The following is a 21,709-nucleotide window of genomic DNA, read 5'->3' as shown; positions in this document are numbered from 1 at the left end:
GCTGATAGCCAAACACTAAAGGAAGAATGGTGAACGAGGGAGAGAGGTGTTCTTTCCACAGCTGTAAGTAGCTGCTGCCATTATTGTGTCACAGAGAGGCAAAGAACATTATCGTCTATTGTAAACTCTGTGCGACCTGCAAAAAGCTTTCAACCACGAACAATTCTAATTTACTGAAGCAAGTAGAAACAGTAGTTCAAAAATCAAGATTTACTTGCTTTTTTTTTGTAAAGAAAGGGTATATGTTTTGTAAAACACACACACTCCTTGCTGTTGTTATGAATATGATATTAGTTAAAAAGTCGGGAGAGACTGCGTTGTTTGGGGGTGAAGGGGGGTGGTAGTGAAAGCAGTGTTTCCCCATACATGGATTTGTTTGTGGTGGCCCAAAAATAAATCATTGTATGGGATAATTATCAACGCTGACTGCCACATATTGATTTTATATTGTTTTTACTAGGAGTACTTAAAATCGTATTTGATTGAGGGGAATATATTCATGCAGCGCTATCGCTCACTCTTATCACCCAGTAATAAGTAATATTACTACTTTTTTAAGGAGTAATAAGTAACTAGTAAAATATTACAGTAACTTGCCCAACACTGGTGGTATTGATACTTTTACTTCTGCTAGGATCTAAATTGTTCTTCCACCACTGCCACATAAAGTCAGCCTTCAATCAACCATTCACAACTCTGCCACTCAATGTGACATTTTCAGCTATTTCTGATTTACCTTGAATGTGGTCTTTTCATTTAGCGCATTCATTTTTCATGCTGTTATTTCATAAAGGTGCTTTAGCCAATTATTCAACCCACAACCTTTTTCCTAAGCCATGTGATGCCTCTTCTGTTCCTCTCCAAATCGGTATTGATAGCAGAATTCATGGTTTACTCCCCTCCCCCGCCCTTTGCAAGTTTTGAATTGACTTTCCAGGAAATGGTGGAGTCCAGTTGGAGAGCGTTGGCGTTAAATTGGCAGCAGTGCGGTCTATTGTGCATTGTTGTACAATTTGGCATCAAATAAACCAGCAGAGAGAGAGACACTCAAAGGGCAAACAGAGAGAGGAAGTCTACAGGGAGCTGCTGGGGTCAACAAACAGGGGGTGAGGCATTGATACAGAGCAGATTGACAGGCCCAGATGACCTGTGGAGGAGGGAGAGAGGCCGTAAACTTATTTTAACGTTTTCTTCCTACAAACTGCCAATAACCTCCTTTTGTCCTCACACTTCCCTCCTTTGTCGTTTCCTTTTTCTTTTAGTCTCTCCCACCTAGAACGTGGGGGAGAAATGCAAAGAAGACAGACGAGGAAAAGACGTCATCTGAAGCAACGTCAGTGTGTGATGACGCCAAAATAGCAGGATCGCCTGTCAGTCGCCTTCAGCAGCTCTGTGCTGTCTTTTGTTCCGTAGAATGTGTTTCCACAGAGAATGTGATGTACATTCAAATATTAATCACCGTAAACACATGCACCACAGACCTCTTTTCAGACTGTGTACAGCTCAAAACACTTTTCATATTAAGGGTTCTTCACAGCTCAAACAATGGAGCATTTTTCTATTCACTGATTATGCCTCTATTTACTTAAGTTGTGCTTGTAAAGTCACTGTTTAATGATTTATGATCAGAATGTGAGAAATAATTTAGTAGTAGTTTAGTTACGTTTGATTAAAAAAACAAAACAATGAGAGAGCAAGAGAGATTGGCTAAAAATCCTTACCAACTTGCTGTATGTGAGTGGGTTAAATTAATTTGAGAAACCAACTAGATACATGCACAAATTCAAATAATGTTAAACTGTAGCATGTTTACTGAAAGGTTCTGTAAGTTGTCCAGGTTCTTTGTGTATTTTTGTTGTCTCTGCCTATGATGCAACTGTTTGTCTTTGAACATACATATTTCATTGTGCTGTGAATTATTTAAGCTTCTGCTTCAGTCATCAAAGAGCAATTGGTATTGATAAAAAAGTGGCTACTTGACTGGTGGTTTCAGTTAGTAAACTTAAGTCATCTTTCACAAAAGGGAATTTACAGCATCATAAAGCTCAATCTGTTCTGGTAAAAAAAAAACATTGTGTGTAAAAATGGTGTGCTAGTCACTGCTGTCTCTCCCAACTTAAATGATAAGGCTGATCCTATGCCATGTATTTCATGTTGTCAACAAATCCCATTAAAAGACGAAACCCTACAATGTGTTGGTCCATATCTCAATACCTGTTTAACTTCCAAACTCTCACTGTGGAACTTCCTTCTGAAGACTTAGTAAAAACGTGTCACAAATACAGTTGTGGATAAGTTTGTGGCATCTAGTGGTGAGGGTTGCGAATTGCAACCAGCAGCTCATGGCGCATTCACGTGCTCCAGAGTTGTGAAGTCGTTCTTCCTAATTCAGTGTGTGTTCATGTGCTTTTGAGTCAGAATGTGGAATCAACATGGACGCCACTACAAAAATGTGTTGATTAACATTATCAGAGCATATAAACAAAACAGACTCTCACACTCTACAGAGCAGTTTGTCCATTTGGGCTACTGTAGAGACATGACAGCGCAACATGGTGACGTCATGTGAGGACCTGCGGTGTATGTAGATAGAATTAGCTCATTCTAAGGTAATAAAAACATAATGTTCATTATGTAAGGTCTTTATACACCTTTGAAAACATTGTTATGGATATTATATTGCATTTTTGTCAACAGATCCTCTTAAATATTACCCACTGAACCTTAAACTTTAACCTCTAAGACTCAATATAACAGCTGGCCACTGTAGTTTTTAAGCTATCATTTCTCAAACAGAAGTAAATAGTCTGTTGGGGACTATTTTCAGCTGCGGATTAATCCCCATTTGGTGTGCTAATGAGTATTTACAGCAACACAATCAGCCAGTGCAACACTGTGGCTCATTTATGTGCTTTTAATAGTTTTTGGACAGCAAATAGAGCTCTATGCCCAGAGAAATAAAATATATAGTGTCAGGCTTTGGCTACAGATGCAATTCTTGTCAGCAGGATGAATTCGTTGTCGTTTGTGTTTATGGGATTGGTTGGCAACCAAACAAGAGACTACCACCGGCCTTAAATTGAAAAAAGCCTTGATATATTCAGCGTTAACCACAGCCGAACAAATGCAGGTGCAAGTGCCACGGTCACCATAGTAACCATCACATGCCACCTGACATCACATGTCACGCAAGAGTCTGTCTTTAATTTGAGGCAACAAACCCTTCGCAGTACGTGTCACAGATCTCACTAATGTTCATCTTTGCCTTTTCCACAAATGGATGCAATTATGTGCAATTATTGTCTGGTGAGTGCAGAGCGCTTGTCACCAACACGTCTAAAAACACACGAGAAACATGTGTGCACATGCACAGGATCACTGACACACACACACCCCAACATCCCTGTTGTGCGGTACTCACGGTCAAACACCTTGTTGGATTTTACCAAGGCCGTCAAGAAATGAGGACAGTTTCTTTCCTGCCACTCAAGTCTTTCAGTTTCCTCTCTTCTGGATCCAGAGGCACAAATGCCTTTGTCAACATGGGAAGACACACATACTGTAGATAAATGGAGAAAACCAGTATGGGATGTGGACTGACCACAGCGTGTGTAGCTCAAGGCCTCTGTGTGTGGGAGGAACACTTGAGATAAATAGACTCCTGCACATTACTTTTACTATAAAACACTTAAGTTTTAGATCGGTGTTTTGGTCCAGACCTTTGGCAGACACTCCGTATCCTAATTCTCCGAGGCACCCATTATTCAGGGACGCATAAAGACTTTATTACCATTTAACTGTGGAAGATCCAGCCACATGGTGGATTTCCATCCATTTGGGCAGTTGCTCCCACCAGCATTTTCAAATATCTGCGAGGTACCACAGACACATTGGGCCTCACGCAAGACCACTTCTAGGAATAGATTAATTTTTGAGTGGTTTAATTGAATTTTTCACATTCACCTACTTTCTTATCAAGAAAAAATTCTTAGATACAAAATAAATTTAAGAGTGGTGCAGACACTCCAGACACAAGCTGAGAAGATTGATACCACTCTCAAGTCTGTCCTTTAAATATAAAGCCAGCAACAGTGTGAAACAGTTAGCCTGGCTTTGTCCAAATGTAACAAAATCTGCCTACCAGCACCTCTAAAGCTCACTGATAATTAACCTTTTATGTCATGTTAAAACAATACGTAGAAACTTCCTAGTGTCCTGTTGTCACTGAGACTGGTGTGTTCTGGTGTGCCGCTTTACTTGGTCTATCCTTGTAAAATATTCAGTGTCCACGTTTTGTAACGTAATAGATAACTCATTCTGTGTTTCTCTGCAAAATGCCAAAATGGGTCGCCAACTATACTTGGGCGGCCACTAAAATACCTGGCAGACCCGTCCAAGTAAAGTCTATGTGTGGGGAAACACAGGGATGTATGTGTTTGGATTTCCTTTCTATGTGAATAAAACCATGGCAGAGAGATAACAGCCTACATGCACTTCGCTCTTGGGTTTATCACTCTTCTCCCACATTGTTGTGTAACACACACACTTGCTCTCTGTCTGCCAATCATTTCATACTCTGAATTACAGAGGTCTAAATTTAACACAAGTAATGTCAAAACAGTAAGCCAGCGTAGACACACACACTATTGTCTACTGCATGAGTGATGATAAGAAGAATAAGAATAAAACTCTGCTGCATGTCTTAAATGTGACACAGGTATCTCTGCCACCGAGAGTGTATCTACAAGAAGGTTCAGGAGTTCACCAAAAACATAAGAATTAATTCAGAGGACACCATAAGATATTGTGTTGGGTGGACCGATGCGTCCAATGATGTCATCATGATTGGGCACTGCAGCTAAACAGGCAAACATACTATAAGCTCCAAAAAAAACAAAAAAACACTTCAGGCATCCTCACTTCAGAGTTCATGTCACGGCTCGGTTGTGTTTCAGATGTAAGTGAGAGTCTTCCTGCAGTCTGGTTTTCAGATGCCACATTTTGTGCTGTTTATTTCTGTTTCACGGTCGACTAAATTTAAGATGCTTGTTTCCAGTGTTGTTTAGAGTGGTTCTCCCCCGCTCTCGTTATATAAACACTATCATTCCTAAAAAAGACCCCCTATTTTAACTTTGTGAAATTAGGTCTACTGCCTTATATTTGTACAGTATTGGAAAATGACTTTATAATTGCTATATTTACATATGTCATGTAAGCGACAGTAGACAGTGGCGCATCGGCTGGTATTGCAGCAGATCACGTCCAGCATGACCACAGTGCATCCAGCTGACAGGCGTTACTCTTTAAGTGCGTTTATAGTCTTCTGTCTGATTTCACAGTAATGTTGACAGATTTTCTCTGTGAATCAACATTTGCTGCACTTCGGTCTCTTTACAATGTCAACACCGAGAACAAACCAGCAGGGTAAGTAAAGTAGCTTATTAAAATTTGACATATTAATACAGTGAGATCAGTGTAATACTACAGAATTTGATCCAAAAAGTGCCATCACTCTCTTGTCTCTGAATTAAAAACAAATATTAACAGTTTGATAAAAGAGAAATCAGGATAACAAAGAAACACGTAGATGAAAAGCCCTGTATTAAGACATACATTTAGCTAACTCTTTAAGAGCAGAGCAGTGAAAAATGGCGAGTAAAGATGATAGTGGAAGAGAGGCAGATGCAAGGGGGTGAGGAGGTCACTCGTCCACCCCCTCACGCACATCTCTTACTCTCCATCTGCTCAGAGGCCCTTTCCTCAAGGCTCTCACCTTCCTAATGTTAAACACAACAAACAGTTCGCCGCCCACCAGGCCTCCATCCACCATCACCGTCTCTGGATAAACTATCCCGCCTCATCTACGTTTCACCATATCTGCCACAAACACACCGAGCCTTCATATACTAGAGTCAGAGCAACAATACAACTGCGCTGGTCAAAGACCATCAGCATGCAAAGCAGGTGCTGCTCGTCAGGATTGTAAAATCTTTGCAGCCTAACAGCTCTTCTTTTTTTCTTTTCAAGGTTTACTAGCCTTAAGCTCCATTCAGTGTCTATACAAAAAATATCTTTCGTACAAACACAAGACCTATTGCATAAGCTGCTCCTGTTACTGTGCCTCAGGCTATTAATGTGGCTCTCTCTGCTCTGAGATCACTCTCCAATAAGACTTTTTGGAAAGATTTCATTCCTTCTCTAAAAACAACACCGTCTTGCCTCTGATCTCGACTCAGATCTGATTGATGCCCGGTGACCTCCTGGTTGTACTGCCAATTGTGATTTTCTAGGTTTGAGTTAGCTTTCAGGAAAAGTCTGGAAATACTTTAGAAAGAAATGTAAACACACATGCACAAATACCATGAACGTTTTTTATTCAAAAAAAAAAAAAAAAGAGAGGTGCGGTGAGAATGTGTGCACGTCATACATATATTTCTAGAGTCAGCCACCAGTGACATGATAAGGCTGGAGACGGCATGACATAAAGACAGAGTTGGAATGTAATATAACATTTGTTTAGGCTGTAAGTTCATTGATTGACTTTTTTTCAGACTACCCATCATCTGTACAGTTCCCATCAAATGTGCATGTACTGTAGACTAGAATACAAAATTCCCTCTATGTAAAATGCCAAAATTGTGCAGCGATATTATTTCACTGGATTCCTTCATGGGGGTGAAGTAAATCCACACAGATTTTTATAATCAAGTTCATCTTTGACCCACAAATTTGTACCGTTTTGACAGCGCTGACCTTCGAGTGCCAGCGAGTCCAAAATGGAGGAAGCTATCATAACTCATTAGCGGTGTTGCACCATTCACTGTTATTTAACCTTAATGTGGCAGATAAAACTGTTCCACAAAAGAGCAATGCTTTGCAGACACTGATGAGACAGGAATCAACATCTTTAAATAAAAGACTTCGTAGGGACAGAGCTTTATTATTTTTCCTCTTCAGAAGAGTTCGTTTGGTACAAACAAGCAGTTTATTTTTCATTATGCAACACAAGGTTGACATGGAAGTGTATAGTCCCTTCCAGCGACACACACAGAACATAGAATAAAATAAAATGTATATTAAAATATGGTGAACAAAATGCCTAGGGGGAGGACACAGAGCAGTAGAGGGGAAAGAAAATCTCCAGGAGCTATTATGAACGACTCACGCAAGCCTGGCCAGCTAGTGAGTTTGTGGTTAGCTTGCTCGTTAACTCATATATCGACGGAAAAACACAGAATGAACATCTCCTTAAAATTATTTTGGCTGCTAGCTAGGAAGCCATCTCACGGAAATGGCTGCAAGCAAACCCTCGAACAAAAGACGACCGGACTGCACTTCTCACTGAATTAAATGGTTTGGAGGAATTGACCTTTATGTATAAACTACTCAACAAATATGTTAAATACTGGAAACAATAAACATGTGCTTATGTAAGATGTCACCTATTTCATAAGTCATTGAAATACCCTGTTTATGTATTGTGTTGCTTATGTCAACCCACTCAACTCCAAAATAAACACATTTATACTTGATACCACATCCTGTGTTTATGATCTTGTGATATCATCATCATCATCTTTAATTGTGAAGCCGTTCGGAAGTCTGTTTCAACATGACCAATGCAAGCTACATCATTACCGCACTGATATATTACTGCTGGTGATGGTTTACAAGTTGATGTGATGAGTTAATGATACGGGTGCTATAAAAAGCATAATGGTTGTGTATAATGACAGCTGCTCTGGCCTCGTTAGAGAACCTTGACAAGCGCAATAATTCTCTTCCATTCGCTTAATTGGCAGGTCCAAAACTTGTGACGCAGACAGAAGTATTGATATGCAAACTGGGCGTGCCTACGTCTAACTGTGGTTAACTGTACGAATGGAAATCAGGCTAGTTTTATCCAGTTTGATAATTACCTAAATTTATAAAACAAATGTACGTTTGCAGGGCTTTAGAAGTAATTATATGGTTTTCTGTATATTATGTATCTGGATGTCAGCAAAACTTGGTCCTAAGATGTCAGTCCCTCCAGAAATGAGGGCTCTAACAATCAAATTTCATAAATGAGACTGCCCTTTAGGTATAAATTACATCAATATTCTCTTTCTTACACACTTGCACACTCACAGTAGTGACGGCGCCTTGTCTGTACATGATGACAACAAGGAAGCAACATGAGGAGGGGTTAAAGTCACTGACTGGATCTCCTAATATAATTTTCCATTAGAGCTCATCTCTACCAAGCCCAGAGGCTGCTTCATTAAGGAAATTTAATGATTCCATTCATTAACTTTGAAGTGATTTTCTAATGTCTGTAAATGTATTCAGCCCACTCGTTTTGATTTTGTAGCACCATCCATATGCAACAAGTGGGCTTCAAAGTGATACTAACACAGAGAAAACTGGGGACAGTTAAATTACTAGTTGACTGGACTGCCGTGGGTCTGTGTCTCACAAACTCAATATCCGTTTCAGAGTTTTCTTAAAATGGTGCTTAATGAGTTTTAAAAATGTAAACAGTAAAATATGACAGTGCAGTTTTAAAAAGTGTTCAAGTTTGATGTGGCTGGACCACAACTCAGTGTGTTACATAATATTTATAACAGAGCCCCCTAAAGATCTCAAAGACCCCCTTCGTAGCTTTGTGTAATCTTATTGTTATACTACCTTTATAAAATACATTTTTTATGCTGGATTTTATTGATGGTCATATAGGTAATTATTGAGTTGGTAGTATGATGTCATCTGGACTCAGCCACTTTTTCCAGATTTAATAAATATATCAATAAATTCAAAAAGGGACTTGATTGGCACAGGAAACAGACGTTTACATTGCCAAAGCAAGTGTGAAATAAACTTTGTCGTCTTCAATTCAAGGACCACAATGAAAATCTAAATTCAAGCAGGCAGCTCTATGAGGTCAACATCAGCACGCTAACATGCTCACAATGACAATGATAACAGGCTGACTGTGAGCAGGCATTATATGTTCATATTTACCATCTTACTTTAATGTGTTAGCATGCTAACATTTGCAGCCAGATCATCAAAGTTGGTACAATTCAAACTCTGGGCACCATCAGCGTCGCCAGGTCATTTTTCCAGGGCTTTAAGTCAGATTTTAAGTCAGATTTATTTAAAGTGTAAAATCACCAGCTGCGTGGTCCCAGTACACTTTACAGAAAACAGTAACAATAAAAATGACAGAATTGGAGAAAAAAAAAATAAATCCGAGAACACACAGCAATTACTGAATTGTCCCTAGCAAAATTTTTTATCAAAACATTTTAACAGAAATGTCAGTGTCTAGTTAATGTAATTTCTACACAAACTGTTAACAGTCCGCCGCAAAGTAGTGAGAGAATAACATGACACACTTGACCGTGACACAGACACTTGACGCTCTCGTCGCCGTCTCTATCCTCCTCGCTCAGAGACACCTTTGCTCTGTTTGGGACCGTCTCTCACATTACATTATATTTAGATTTATTCATTTAGCCGACTCTCTGCTCCAGGATGCTCCCCCCCTGAAGTGGCTGTGAGCTGCACTTTATCAGAGGAGCTGAAGTTTACATTTGTGTGGATTTATGGTGACATTTATGCCTGATCACAAGTATTTTCAGTTTCGGCTTTCCACCTCTGACGAAGATCAGTGTGCTCGTCTGATCCAGTACAGTCCCAGACGGGTTCTGTGTCGGTCAGACTTTCTAAAGGGGGTAGCCTACTAACATATCAGCAAAGCAAAAACGCTGGGTAATGCACTGCAGAGGAGCAGGTAGATTTTGTTAAAATATGACTCATTAGATTGCAATTTTATTCTCGTAATATTAAGACTTTTGTCTCAAAAATATTATTCTGCAAATGTAAGTTTTGAACATGAGCAGAAAATGTGCTGAAACACAGGAGTGCAGGAGATTATAACTGGATTATAATTAATTCATTTATCATTGGGTTAAAAAGGTGCCACATGCACTTCAGTCATGCCTACATGTGTGTTGACTCCGCAGGGATAAAATTAAATGAGAAAAGTTGACCTACAGGAGAAACATCTGACAGCAGAATACAAAATGCCTGAGAGCCTTTCTCCATTATATGACACTTTATTTTATATATTTTGAATTGTCACCTGATTTCTGTGTTTCTCTTTATATAAATAGACATTTCCTCAATAAATATGTGCAGAAAAATTAACCAGAATGCAGGAAATTAAGTGTTACAAGCACAAATATGTCCTCCAATTAATACTTATTATTAGTGTACTTATAACAATCATAATAAATATTTAAATGGCCTGATATTCAATAATTAAAATGTAGCTCAATGATTAAAAATGAATGAAATGGCAAGGGTATGAGACAAATTTCAGTTTGACAAATGGCATAACAAGTTACCAACAGAAAATTAGATGGTTGATAAGAGTTGCTGTGCATTTTTTTGTGGGTCGATACAAGTAGAGGTCATTTACTGTTGCTTTATATAATTACGTTCAATAGGCAGGGGGTGAAAACAGGTGAAAACATAAAAGACTGCTGGGCTAAGCCACCAATGTTTCAAGAACCTTCTTGGCAATTAATTAAATAATTGTTTGGTTTTGAAAAGGCAAAAAAAATGGTTCAAAGTGAACCACCCTCCCAACTCTTTAAATGCAGAGTATGACTGTTACTAGAAGCACCATTCAAACCACTTTAACATGGAGAAATTTTAATCTCAACACGCCTGCTGAGCCTAGATACAGTTGCTATGATCGGTTGAGGGAGGGGTTTAGCAAACCATCAATCAGTAACGTATTACTGTGTTTTCTACTCTGCGGCGTGTCTGACTTTCTACGTGTCACTTTGATTTATGTGATGTTCTTTTATTTTATCCTTTATTAGTGTTCAAGGTTTTATTTCTCTTTTGATTGCAGATCTCTAAAGATTATCACTGTATGTAAAGTGCTTTATAAGTTTTGTATTGAACCTCCTGACTACTCATATTTCAAGATTAATATCAAAATTCAAGTCCACTATGTAGGCCATGTGACATTAATGGGCCACTGAAACCCAGGGCGATATGTCTGATTATTAAAAAATAAAATGCTGATATCTGGATCACTTTGATCCATCAGATTAACTTTACCCCCAGCACACATCTGTCTGTAGATAGACTTCCATAATGGATCATGCAAGAGATTGACAGCTCTGAGCTCATGTGAGACCCTATTTTAAGTGGTTGCCATGTTAGCTTCACAGCAGTCAGTGACTCCATGCCACACCACTATCTCTTGGAGCAGCTCTATGAATAATTCACCACCTTTAAGAGGGAAGGAGAGACCTTGCTAGCCACATTTTGGGAAATTGAATTCGAACATCTGAAGCTGTCAGTTTGACAAAGAGACACAACAGCTGTGACAAACAGATTCTCACTGACTTTGAAGATAACGATCGTCCTGGATGAGCCAGTTTTAATGAACAGGAGGCAGAAAGCAGGTCAAACCTCCCACAATCCTCCCTGCTGCATCTTGGCCTCGTTTGCAATTCCAATTGAGTGTTGTTGATGATGATACCACTAATCACTTATGATTAGAAAATCGCCGCAGAGACAGAGAGCGCCGTCACTCTGGGATCTTCTCCCAGATAAACGCGCACACACAAAGGAAAGCAGCATTTCAGTAACCCACATCAATTATTACTGCCACAGCCTCTGTGTTTGAATCCAGCGTTTCACTTAAAATTAATCTTCAATGAATCCCTATGCAATGCACTTCCATTTATAGCACTAGCACTGAGGTGTAACTAGTTGACAACCTGTTGCACAAATCTAACACACCTGTTGCTCACATTTTCATTTAAGGAGATCAAGCAGTCTACGAAGTGGCATCACTTTATTCTTATTTAGTTTGTTGGGGGAAAGAGCTGCAGTGATTTCCATGTTCTTGCACACAGACAGATTGTGGACAAATTAAATGCAAATCTATTTAGTGATGTCTATGACCGTCTCTGATGTTACGTCCTTTTGTTATGTCATTTGTGCTATGTATTCTATCTTGCAAAAGAGATCTTGATTTCAATGAGATTACCTGATTAAATAAGAGGTTATTTATATAAATGAGGGAATATCTTCTGGAGGAATGAGGAGGTGTTCCACAGACCTGGCAAAGAGCACTGAAGCGGTTGTGTAGGCTCGTGGTGGCCTCACTCCATACTAACACACTTAATTTAGCTTTTTTTCTCCTTTCATTTGTCACCCATATCTTTTAGTGATCCGGGTACATTTGCACTTAAATGAAAGAGAAAAATAAAAATCCTTGACTTTTCCTCCTACTCACAGAATAAAAATGGTTCAGATAAAAATTTTTTTGGACTTACAAAATCTAACTTATTAGAGCTAATGTGGTCTCTTAACTTCATTAAGAGCAGTCTGTTGTAGTTTGGTGCAATGCAGAGACAAAGAGCATCATCTGAGTGATGTGTTTTGTAATGACTGTATGATTATCTCATTGGTCATGAGAAATTGTACCTTACAGAAGTAATACACAAGATATAATTCAGAATAGGGTAACCCACTGTACCATTTACAGCACAATAAGTAGTAAGTCAACCTTCAGTAAAACTCTTACCAAACTATGAGTGAACTTTGTGTTTGTGTATGCTTACTATGTACTGTATTTTACTGTAGATCATTACTAATTAAGGTGTGACAGCCCTATTTCCTCACTGGCATAATTCAATTTCTAATCTAATTAGAGTTGAAACGACTGGTGGATTCATTGATTATAGTCAACTGACAGAAAATAAATGTGCAATTATTTACATAATCCATGAATCATTTTTCATGAGATGCTGCAACCAGTGAATTATTGGCACAAATGCCAATAATTCACTGGTTGCAGCATCTCATGTGTGAATATTTTCTGGTTTACTTTGAGTTAGTTTAGTTAACTTTGGGTTTTGGACTGACATTTGAAGACACATCATTGGACTGTGGGATAGACATTTTTCCACAAATTGATTTTTCATAGACCAAACAATATATAGGTTATTCGAAACAATAATCTGGGAGATTAATCGATAACGAAAATAATTATTACATTTTGCCACTGAGTAGTCTAAAATATAAAAACATCCAGGCAAAGCCAGCGCAGTGTCTCTGCTGCGTTGACTGACAAACACTGCCACAATCAGGTATTTTGTCTTTGCCAGACTTCTGTGCAAGCGCTGATAAATTATGCAGATTTACTGGCATTACCTGCTTGGTGTAAAAAAAAACATCTAAAGTAGGTTACAAACCATCTAGACTGAAATATTTCTACAACCGGATTTTTGTCTGGGTCAGAATCAAGCATAAGCAGACATTTTATGTGCAGGCTGTCTGCGTAAGTGTTTGTGCATCTGTGTGTGTGTATAAGAAATAATAAAGTTCTGCCCAATAACTTTATTATTTCTCTCACACACACACACACACACTTTAACATTTGTTTTGTGCCATTTTCTACTCCCCCCCCCCCCCCACGGCGTTGTAATTTCTTAAAAGATGGTGCCTGAAAAAACAAAACAATGAGGAAAATGAAGGTGGTTACTTGCGTCACAAGAAACATACACAGTTAATAGGTGGCACACATCTGCAGTTGCACTAGGAGAAACACTGCCATGTGACACACACACACACGATATGGAGGCATTTGTGGCAAATTACCAGTCTGGTGCAAATCCCCTGAGGGGGGCTACAGGCCAAAGCATTAGTCAATTCAAAAGCTGTCCTTCATGACCAGACCACCATTGACTGTAATTGGTCCATTTCCTCCACAGGACCACAAAGCCAGCACACATACAAGGCTCACAAACAGTAATGCCCAAGCTACATTCGCTAAGACAGAGGAAAGCTTGTTACCTTGCAAGAAAGAAAATAGGATATTTACATAAATGCATTCCCTGTTGCTTTAATTTACATAAGACTAACGCTCTACGTCTCCCCGTCATAACCAGAGATGAGACAGAAACAGCATACCAGTAAACCCCCGAATTAAACTGGACTCCTTTTCAAACAGATTCCAGTTCACATGTAGGGCTGTGTGGTAAACAGATGGATTTGGCTGCAAAAGGAGTTTCATATTCAGACTCACACAAGCTGAGACAGTTTCACACCACAAGAATTATGGAAGCAACCCCCCCTCCATCTGGTGACAGGAGGGTGTGTGTGTGCGCGCATGTGTGTGTGTGTGTGCGCGGTAATTGCTGGAGCTCAGCTAGAGCTAATTGCTAGATCTCTCCTCTGCACCTTTTTTTATCAGAGATAATTAGGAAAAGAGAGCAAGAAAGAAAGAAAGTGCTCCCGGAGTCCGTACTCTGTTGTTTGCTCTCATATTCTCTCTCTCCTCCCTGCATGTGACGCTGTCTGCACACCCACTCCTAAAGGGAGAGAGAGATCTAGAGAGAGGGAGGGACACCGAGCAGAACTGAGAGCCAGTTTGTTTTCAGCTCCCAGTTCACTGTAGCTCCTCTGCCAGACAGCACTCACCCATCCACCATCACACACACTCAAACACATTCAACCCTCACTATAAGACAGCTGACAACACATTTTCATTTTCTCAGCAGCAGCAGCCTCACACAGCCAGATCCAAAAAAAAGAGAAGAAAAATCCTCTGCTCGATTTGAACGGCACACGCACCAGCTCGGAGGAGGCTGGGTCGAGGCTGGAGAGGGTGACTGGAGAATGGAATGGAACCTCAGAAGGATGGAAAGTGAACTCAGGCACATCAACCCGGACCTGCTGCAGCCCAGCAAGAGCTTCAAGAAGCCCTCTTCAGGGACCATCACCCTCAACGTTGGGGGGTTCCTGTACACGGCCCACCGGACCACCCTTGCCAAGCACTTGGGTACCTTTCTGGAAGAGCTGGCCAACGGTAAGAAGCCGGTCCAGCACACAGATTCCATGGGCAACCCGTTCATCGATAGAGATGGTCCAGTTTTTCGCCATGTGCTCAACTACCTCCGAACCGGAGAGCTCCAGCTGCCCGATGACTTCCGGGAGGCAGGACTCCTGCGACGGGAGGCTGATTTTTACCGTCTGAGTGAACTGGTGGAAGCTGTGATCGAGTGGGAAAGTCAGAGGGCGGCCCAGCGTGAAGCCGCCTTTTTGGAGATGACAGATAGCCATGAGCGGTCACAGGGCCTCAAGGTGTACTGCAGCGACCACGCCTTCATCGACAAGGTGAAAGCGCGGCTGGTGCAGATCTCCAAGAGTCGCCTGGACGGCTTTCCAGAAGAATTTGTGGTGTCGTCCAACGTGATCCAGTTCCGACACTTCATCAAGTCGGAGCCGGGCTCGCGGCTCGTGCTGAAGGAGGACAGCACATTCTTGTGCACACTTGACTGTCTGAAACTAGAGACAGTGATGCTCGCACTGAGATCAGGCTTCAAGCTGGTCACCAGCCTCGACAGCAGCAAAGGCTCTGTGGTGGCGGCCGAGGCCCTGCACTTCGTCAAGTAGGATGGAGGGAAACAGAGGGAAGTGCGGGGGGTGATAGAGGGAAAAGAGTAGTGCCTGATTCCATATCCACCCCGCTAATGTAAGGTATTGACTTGAATATCTTCTAACATGTGCTGAGCTGTAATGTGTCATTGGGTGGGAGAAGGAGAACGGGTGGGTTGGACTGTCTCACAGGACAGTGTTTATATCTTTACTGCACAATGCTGGCTTACAAAGAAAGGATTTGGCAACATTTGGGTGATTCTGTTATCTGCAGAATGGCATTTTGGCATCAACCTTTACACTGCTTTGCAAGCATTTATATAATTCAGAATGATTCCATGGGCAAATTAGCATTTATGATTTTAGAAATTGCATTTGAGTACATAGCACACAAAAACTAAACTTTGTAATGTGGGAGACAAGCAGTGATCAACCGGGGGGGGGGGATCAAACTGAGAGTCTGAACACCGACAGCTTTATCAGTGGATCTGTCTCTGCACAAGAACTGCTTCTGCTGCTTTGTCAACGGTTGCAAAAGCCTTCAAACCCAGCCGTGGTGTGCACTGTTGTGCCACTCAGCTTTTACTACAGCCTGTGTGTGTGTGTGTGTGTGTGTATGTTATACACTGTGTGTGCTGTGTTTAGTTGGTTTAATAGCTTGTGTTTAGTTTATTAGCCTCTCTGGAGCCTGAGGGGTAAACTGCAGCGCATTATGGTAGTGTTTTGGATGGACATACCAACTTCCCATCCAAAATCAAACTGAAGCAGCATAAACTGTTTCTCAGATCATGTCAACAAGTTGAGTTTAAGTGCAAAGAACCATGATTGTTGTAAGGGCTTTGAATCTAGCATGATGCATGTGCACTAAATGAACGGTGTGTTTGTTGGTGCTGTGAGCCTCTGTGAAGTCACAACAATGCCTATTACTTTTCAATGTGATAATTTTACAAATAAAAGTGACACTGAAACTATTGTAAAGTGTTTTGAAGTGTATTCTCAAAAGTCTGTGGCATTGCTTGGCGGAAAAAGCCTGCCGAATAGCGCTTATGATGATGTTGAGAAGTTACTTTGCATATAAATTATAAAACATCAGGCAGCCACTCTTAGAATCTACTAAAATTATGTAATAGCATAAAAGCTATACTAATCACCCTTTAATTCTGACCCATATGAACTTACAGTCTGCACAGTGTGTAACTGTTAATCACTGAGCCAGGAGCGAGCATTATTAGTGTTAAGTTTCCCGAATATTCTGATGCAAATAAGTGATAGAGACACACTGAACTGAACTCACTTTCAGCTTTACCAAACCTGAATTCCTTGCATAAATTACTCCTTTTACACTTCTCTGCATGTGTTAAGATGCCATTTTCCACATCTGGACCAATCTAGAAGGATCACAGGAGCAACAATAACTATGTGCAGCATATTCTATTTTACACACATTAGGTGTCAGAACAGTAGAGGGTGAAATGTTTCTGGGTTTTTGCTCCATGAATGAAAAACAGACCAAAACCCACTTTGGACAGTTAATTCTGAAAGTGGCTTTCATTGATCAATGCCACTTGAGGATCTTCAAAATTAAAAGCCCTCTTTGTAGAAATTATCGGGGCCGTTTCGATTACAACATTTTTCAAATCATTATTATAACTACACAAAAAATTGTTATGTACAATTTGTCTCAAATTTTTTGGGCTTCTAAGAAGCTAATCAGAGATATTATATAAAGGATTTTAACATTTTCGCATTTGGCGTATGGAAAGCAGACAAAGTGATATTGCTGGAAGCTTAGTATATGACTAATGACTGATTAATTCCAACCCTAATAGAAATGTATTGTATGTATATCTGCTTCATGTGGAGTGAATTTTAAATTCTTCTGCACATCCTGACATCACTGTTAGTCGGCCACACCCAAAAACGACACTGAGGGTCAACAGGCTCGGTGACAACATTTTTCAGCCTGGTGTTATGTTCATCTCTAACGTTATCATGTTGATGCTCCTGCATTGAACACACGATAAAGGCCTTTGATTTTCTGAATTTAGCAAATGATCTTACATCAAGCTGAAACAATGATGAACAGAATTTGATGACAGTCATTATTTGTTAAAAAAACCCTCACAATGTTATCATCCAATAATGTCTATCACACACAATCAGTTAACACTTAAACTAAAACATGCTCTGCCCTGCTCTCACCTTCAGACCACCTGCTGTAATGACTGAAAGTAAGTTGCACTGGTTCCACCACAGTGCAGCAACTCTACCTGCAGTAGCCTTTAGGGAGCCCCTTCAAACCCTCCCAGCTCCAGTAAAGATATTTGGTATTTTAAAAGTAGGCCAGTCTGTGAGATAAATCCTGCCCTTTTCCCCCAAGGAGGACCTCTTTTTATCTCTCTGCATTTTACTCTGATGTGTGTCTTCATCAATGTTAGCAGCAATATACCATTGTTCACACTAATGAGCAGGGAAAATATTTAACACAAAGGGTGGGGGACCTGTGAGGGAGAGGAGGTTCAGAATCCATGCAGCAGAGGCCCAAATATCAAAATATTTAGTCTCTAATACTATTTAAGCTAAAAAAGAGAGGGAAGCAAGCTTGTGACTGGGAGGTTTTCAGATCAGCAGGATAAGTCTGGGTGGGGAAAGTGAAAAAGCAGCGCTTGTCCCTCCCTCATTACCACCACTGAGGCCCTTAACCCCAACCACTCCAGTGGAGCTGCCAGCAGATCAGACTGCGGATGGATCAGACTCCTCCAGAGCCAAAGAAGACATTGCTCAACTGTTTTCACAGGCTGAGTAGAGCATCAAGTCAAATGAATTTCATGTGTCAAATCAGGGGAGTGCCCCTTTATATAAGCAACTAAACACATACTCTAAACAAACAAATCACATTAATATCCGAAGGGAGGAGAAGGTTGAATAAAATCCAAGTTAAGGTCTTTTAAGGTCTTGGGTCCAATTTATTCTTCAGTTTGCATTGCTCCAATCACATGTCAATAGGTTGATTATACTGGGTCACAAAGAAACACTGTAATGGCTGCATTTAAGGACAAAAAATCTGCTTTGGCAGTCGCCGATGTTCCTGGTGCCAAAGCAAATGCAAGACAAGTCTCGGCTGGTTCATGTCCAAACAATGTGAAGCGGAGATATGTCAAGGCCCATTTACGGAAACATGTGGGAGTAGAAATGTTTAAATGTAATAATTCCAAGTACTGAAAAGCATGAATCTCATCCAAATTGAATTCTTGCAAGAGTGGAAAAATCCCTCATTCTGCCTGTTGGAACTGTAACTCTGATTGTTGGTATGCTCTGTAACTAAGTGAGTGAGTGGCAGGCAACTCTGCAGACAGCTTTAAATGAAACAGCATCTCTCACTGTAGCTCTAACTGTGCATCTCCACTCCATGGTGACTGAAACCGCCTGCTCCAGCAGGCGATGTCGTCAACCGTACGACCAGCCGCCACCATCCACATCATGACTCATACACCCACATCAACCTCTGACATCAAGCAAACCTTTTCCAAAGCCCACTTCTCACAAACCCAGACGAACAAACTACAACGCACAAGTAACACCGCAAAGTGAAACGTGAGCCCCTTTAAGAGGAGATAAACGCCGTGAACCTGTCTGGTTCAGATGCCACGCTTAGCACTGATCCTTTACTGTAAACAACATCAAACCTTGGGCCCTTTTTTAATTGCAGATCAGCTCCATGCATCTTTTATGATGATGACTGCTTTACTTATTAGTTGCAGGGTCAAAGTGATCCATGCCTCATCAAAAGGCAGCTTTGGATGATGAGGGAGGCAGGAGGTGCAGGTGGTAACAGCAGTGAGAAAAGCTGAAATCACACTACTATCAACAGTCTTATCTCAGTCTGTTCACCTGTTGCCAGGCAAACTCAACTCCATACGCTCTCTCGAACACACACACACACACACACACACACACACACACACCACCCCTCCTTATCGCGACGCCTCAGTCGTGTGTGTCGCTTGGCCAGAAAATGACTAACATACCTTAGATATTTTTGCTTTCAACTCCAGAGAGAGAGGCGATGGCAGGAGGAGGAGGGAGGTCAGATCCCTTTTACTCACGGCTCAGACAAAAGAGGCAGCAGAGACTATTATTCAGTCACAAAAAAGAGACGAGAAACCGATAGATATTTTTAGATTGAAGCTGCCAGTCGTTGATACTTGTCCCTAATGAAACTTCAAGTGTCTCCCCTAAGAACTGTACTTTTTCCTCAGGGTATGAAAGTCTCTGAAACAGCATTTACACTTAAAAACAAAAACGTGTCTTGGGAAGCAGTGAGTCTCAAATGCAACCCTAAAGATATTTTTCTTCAAGAATAAAAACAATTCTTTCAGTGAGGTGAGATAACTCCACTTGCTCCCCATCCAGTTACTCTTGTTTCAGGAATTTTCTAGAAATAAGTCATCTTCACTTTGTATCTTGGACCCGGTAAGCGGTAAAGAGGTCAGATCAGAAAGAGAAAGATGTTCAGAGGAGCTCCAGCAGAGCAGAAGCAGAGAGACAGAACGAGGTGAAAGGAAATCAGAGCCAACCTGCCCTCCACCTTCCTACTGTATGTGTGAAAGTGGTAATTAACAGACAGGTGTATTCATTCAAATCAATGGCAATACAATGGAGTGATGTAGTGACTGACATTATTTTCATCCCATAGTTTCTGTATTGTAGGGTGTACAGGACTCCACACTTCAGCCTAATATAAACGTATACACACACATTGCCTGTACACATCGATTATAAGATCGTTAAGTGACCAGTTCACAATCAGCAGATGGATTTAATAGTAGTGTAGCTTTTGAATTCATGCTAAAATCCCATATTTACTGTTAAAAAAAATTCTGCTTTCACACCACAAAACAAACAAACAAACCGCACCAGCCGGTCTGCTTGGAAACAGACCGAGATCCTCCTTTTTAAGCAGTATCGGTGCAGTTGTTTGGTCCGCACCATGGTTCGGTTGACAGTTTTCACACCAGCACAAACAAACCACACTAACTGGGCAAACAGACAGATCTCATGAGATCACAGGAAGCCTCTGAAAAGGAGATTATGGGTTGCCAGTGAAGGTAGAGTAAAGCGGAGTAGAACTCAAAATAAAAAAAATTTCAGGAACAACATCATATCACAATGCAAGGCATTTGTATAGCACATTTCAGCAACAAGGCAATTCAAAGTTCTTTACAGAGAAATTACATGAAGGTGGAGTGTGTGATTTCAACTATTTTTCAATGAAGATAGCAAGAGAGAACCTGGGGCCATGGAGTATTTTTGCAGCATAACATGTAAGAGTACGGGTTAGTTTCTGTGTCTCTGAGCAAACAATGATGCTTCCATGTGTAGTCTGCTGTGTGCACGGTACTGAATGGACCACAGGGTACATACACACTGCAAAAATGTGTGAGGGGGAGTGGGACGTCACTATATATACACACACACAGCAAACGTTTACCCCCACGGCCCCCTAACAGGTTGATCCTGCCATGTACATGCCAAGTAGTAAGTGGATGTGTGAGAATATGTGGCTGCATGTTATTTTATAGTAGAGACCAGATTTAGTAATAAGTATAAGACGTTATCCCTGTTGTGACATACATCTAAATTTGTCAACCTGAATTATGACTAACTGGAAGACACTGTAATATCTTTAAACGCCAAAATAAGCCTGTATGCAGTTTGAAACGTGAGTAAACCCACTAAAAATAGACGACTGACATCAGTGGTAGACGAGTTTGCATTTTCTGTTAATTTACAATGTGTCGTGTTAAACGTCACAAATGTACCTGAAAATAGGGTTAGTAAACAGTATAAAGCAGCCCTGCTGATCAAAGGTGGGGTCAATAAATACCCGTGATGACTACAGAATAATTTCACCCAGGAGTGGGTACCCTTTCATAAATGCCAGATGTTAGTAGGCGTTGGTGGGGTTTTTTGTCCAGTGTAAAAGGACACTGGCCTTCTAAAACATGTCGTCTATCAAATCTGAATTATGACTAACTGGAAGTGGCTGTAAGTCTAACGCCAAAACACCAGGTAGACCCCGATGACAGAGTGCGGCATTAAATCATACCGCCTTCCAGATATCCCCTCCCCTTCACCAGCCAACTGCTCTGTTTGGGAGTACCGGGGCTGGTCCGCTCCACTGAAAGCCAGACTAATGGTGAGTGGGCAGCCTTTTCAATTAAGGCTGAGTGAGGCAAGTTTTGTTACTGTT

At 40.8% G+C, this 21,709-nt stretch overlaps 1 protein-coding gene and 1 pseudogene across 1 annotated transcript; one reads left to right on the top strand and one right to left on the bottom strand.

The window, feature by feature from the left end:
• LOC119903927 overlaps positions 1-21,709 on the bottom strand; it is a 42,280-nt pseudogene that overhangs the window by 6,715 nt on the left and 13,856 nt on the right.
• LOC119903926 (BTB/POZ domain-containing protein KCTD4-like) lies at positions 14,457-16,430 on the top strand. Its single transcript, XM_038720229.1, has one exon. It carries the CDS (start codon positions 14,698-14,700, stop codon positions 15,472-15,474), a length of 777 nt encoding a protein of 258 aa, XP_038576157.1. The 5' UTR covers positions 14,457-14,697; the 3' UTR covers positions 15,475-16,430.

This window comes from Micropterus salmoides, unplaced genomic scaffold (assembly GCF_014851395.1).
Source record: "Micropterus salmoides isolate LMB-PRFRI ecotype aquatic unplaced genomic scaffold, ASM1485139v1 Ms_hic_scaffold_15, whole genome shotgun sequence".
Classification (NCBI taxonomy): domain Eukaryota; kingdom Metazoa; phylum Chordata; class Actinopteri; order Centrarchiformes; family Centrarchidae; genus Micropterus; species Micropterus salmoides.
Note: the sequence above shows the minus strand (reverse complement) of the source record. Positions and strands in the feature narration are given on the sequence as shown.

Bases quoted from the DNA above. Each gene is read 5' to 3' on its own strand.
- LOC119903926 (XM_038720229.1), top strand. From the start codon at position 14,698: ATGGAATGGAACCTCAGAAGGATGGAAAGTGAACTCAGGCACATCAAC.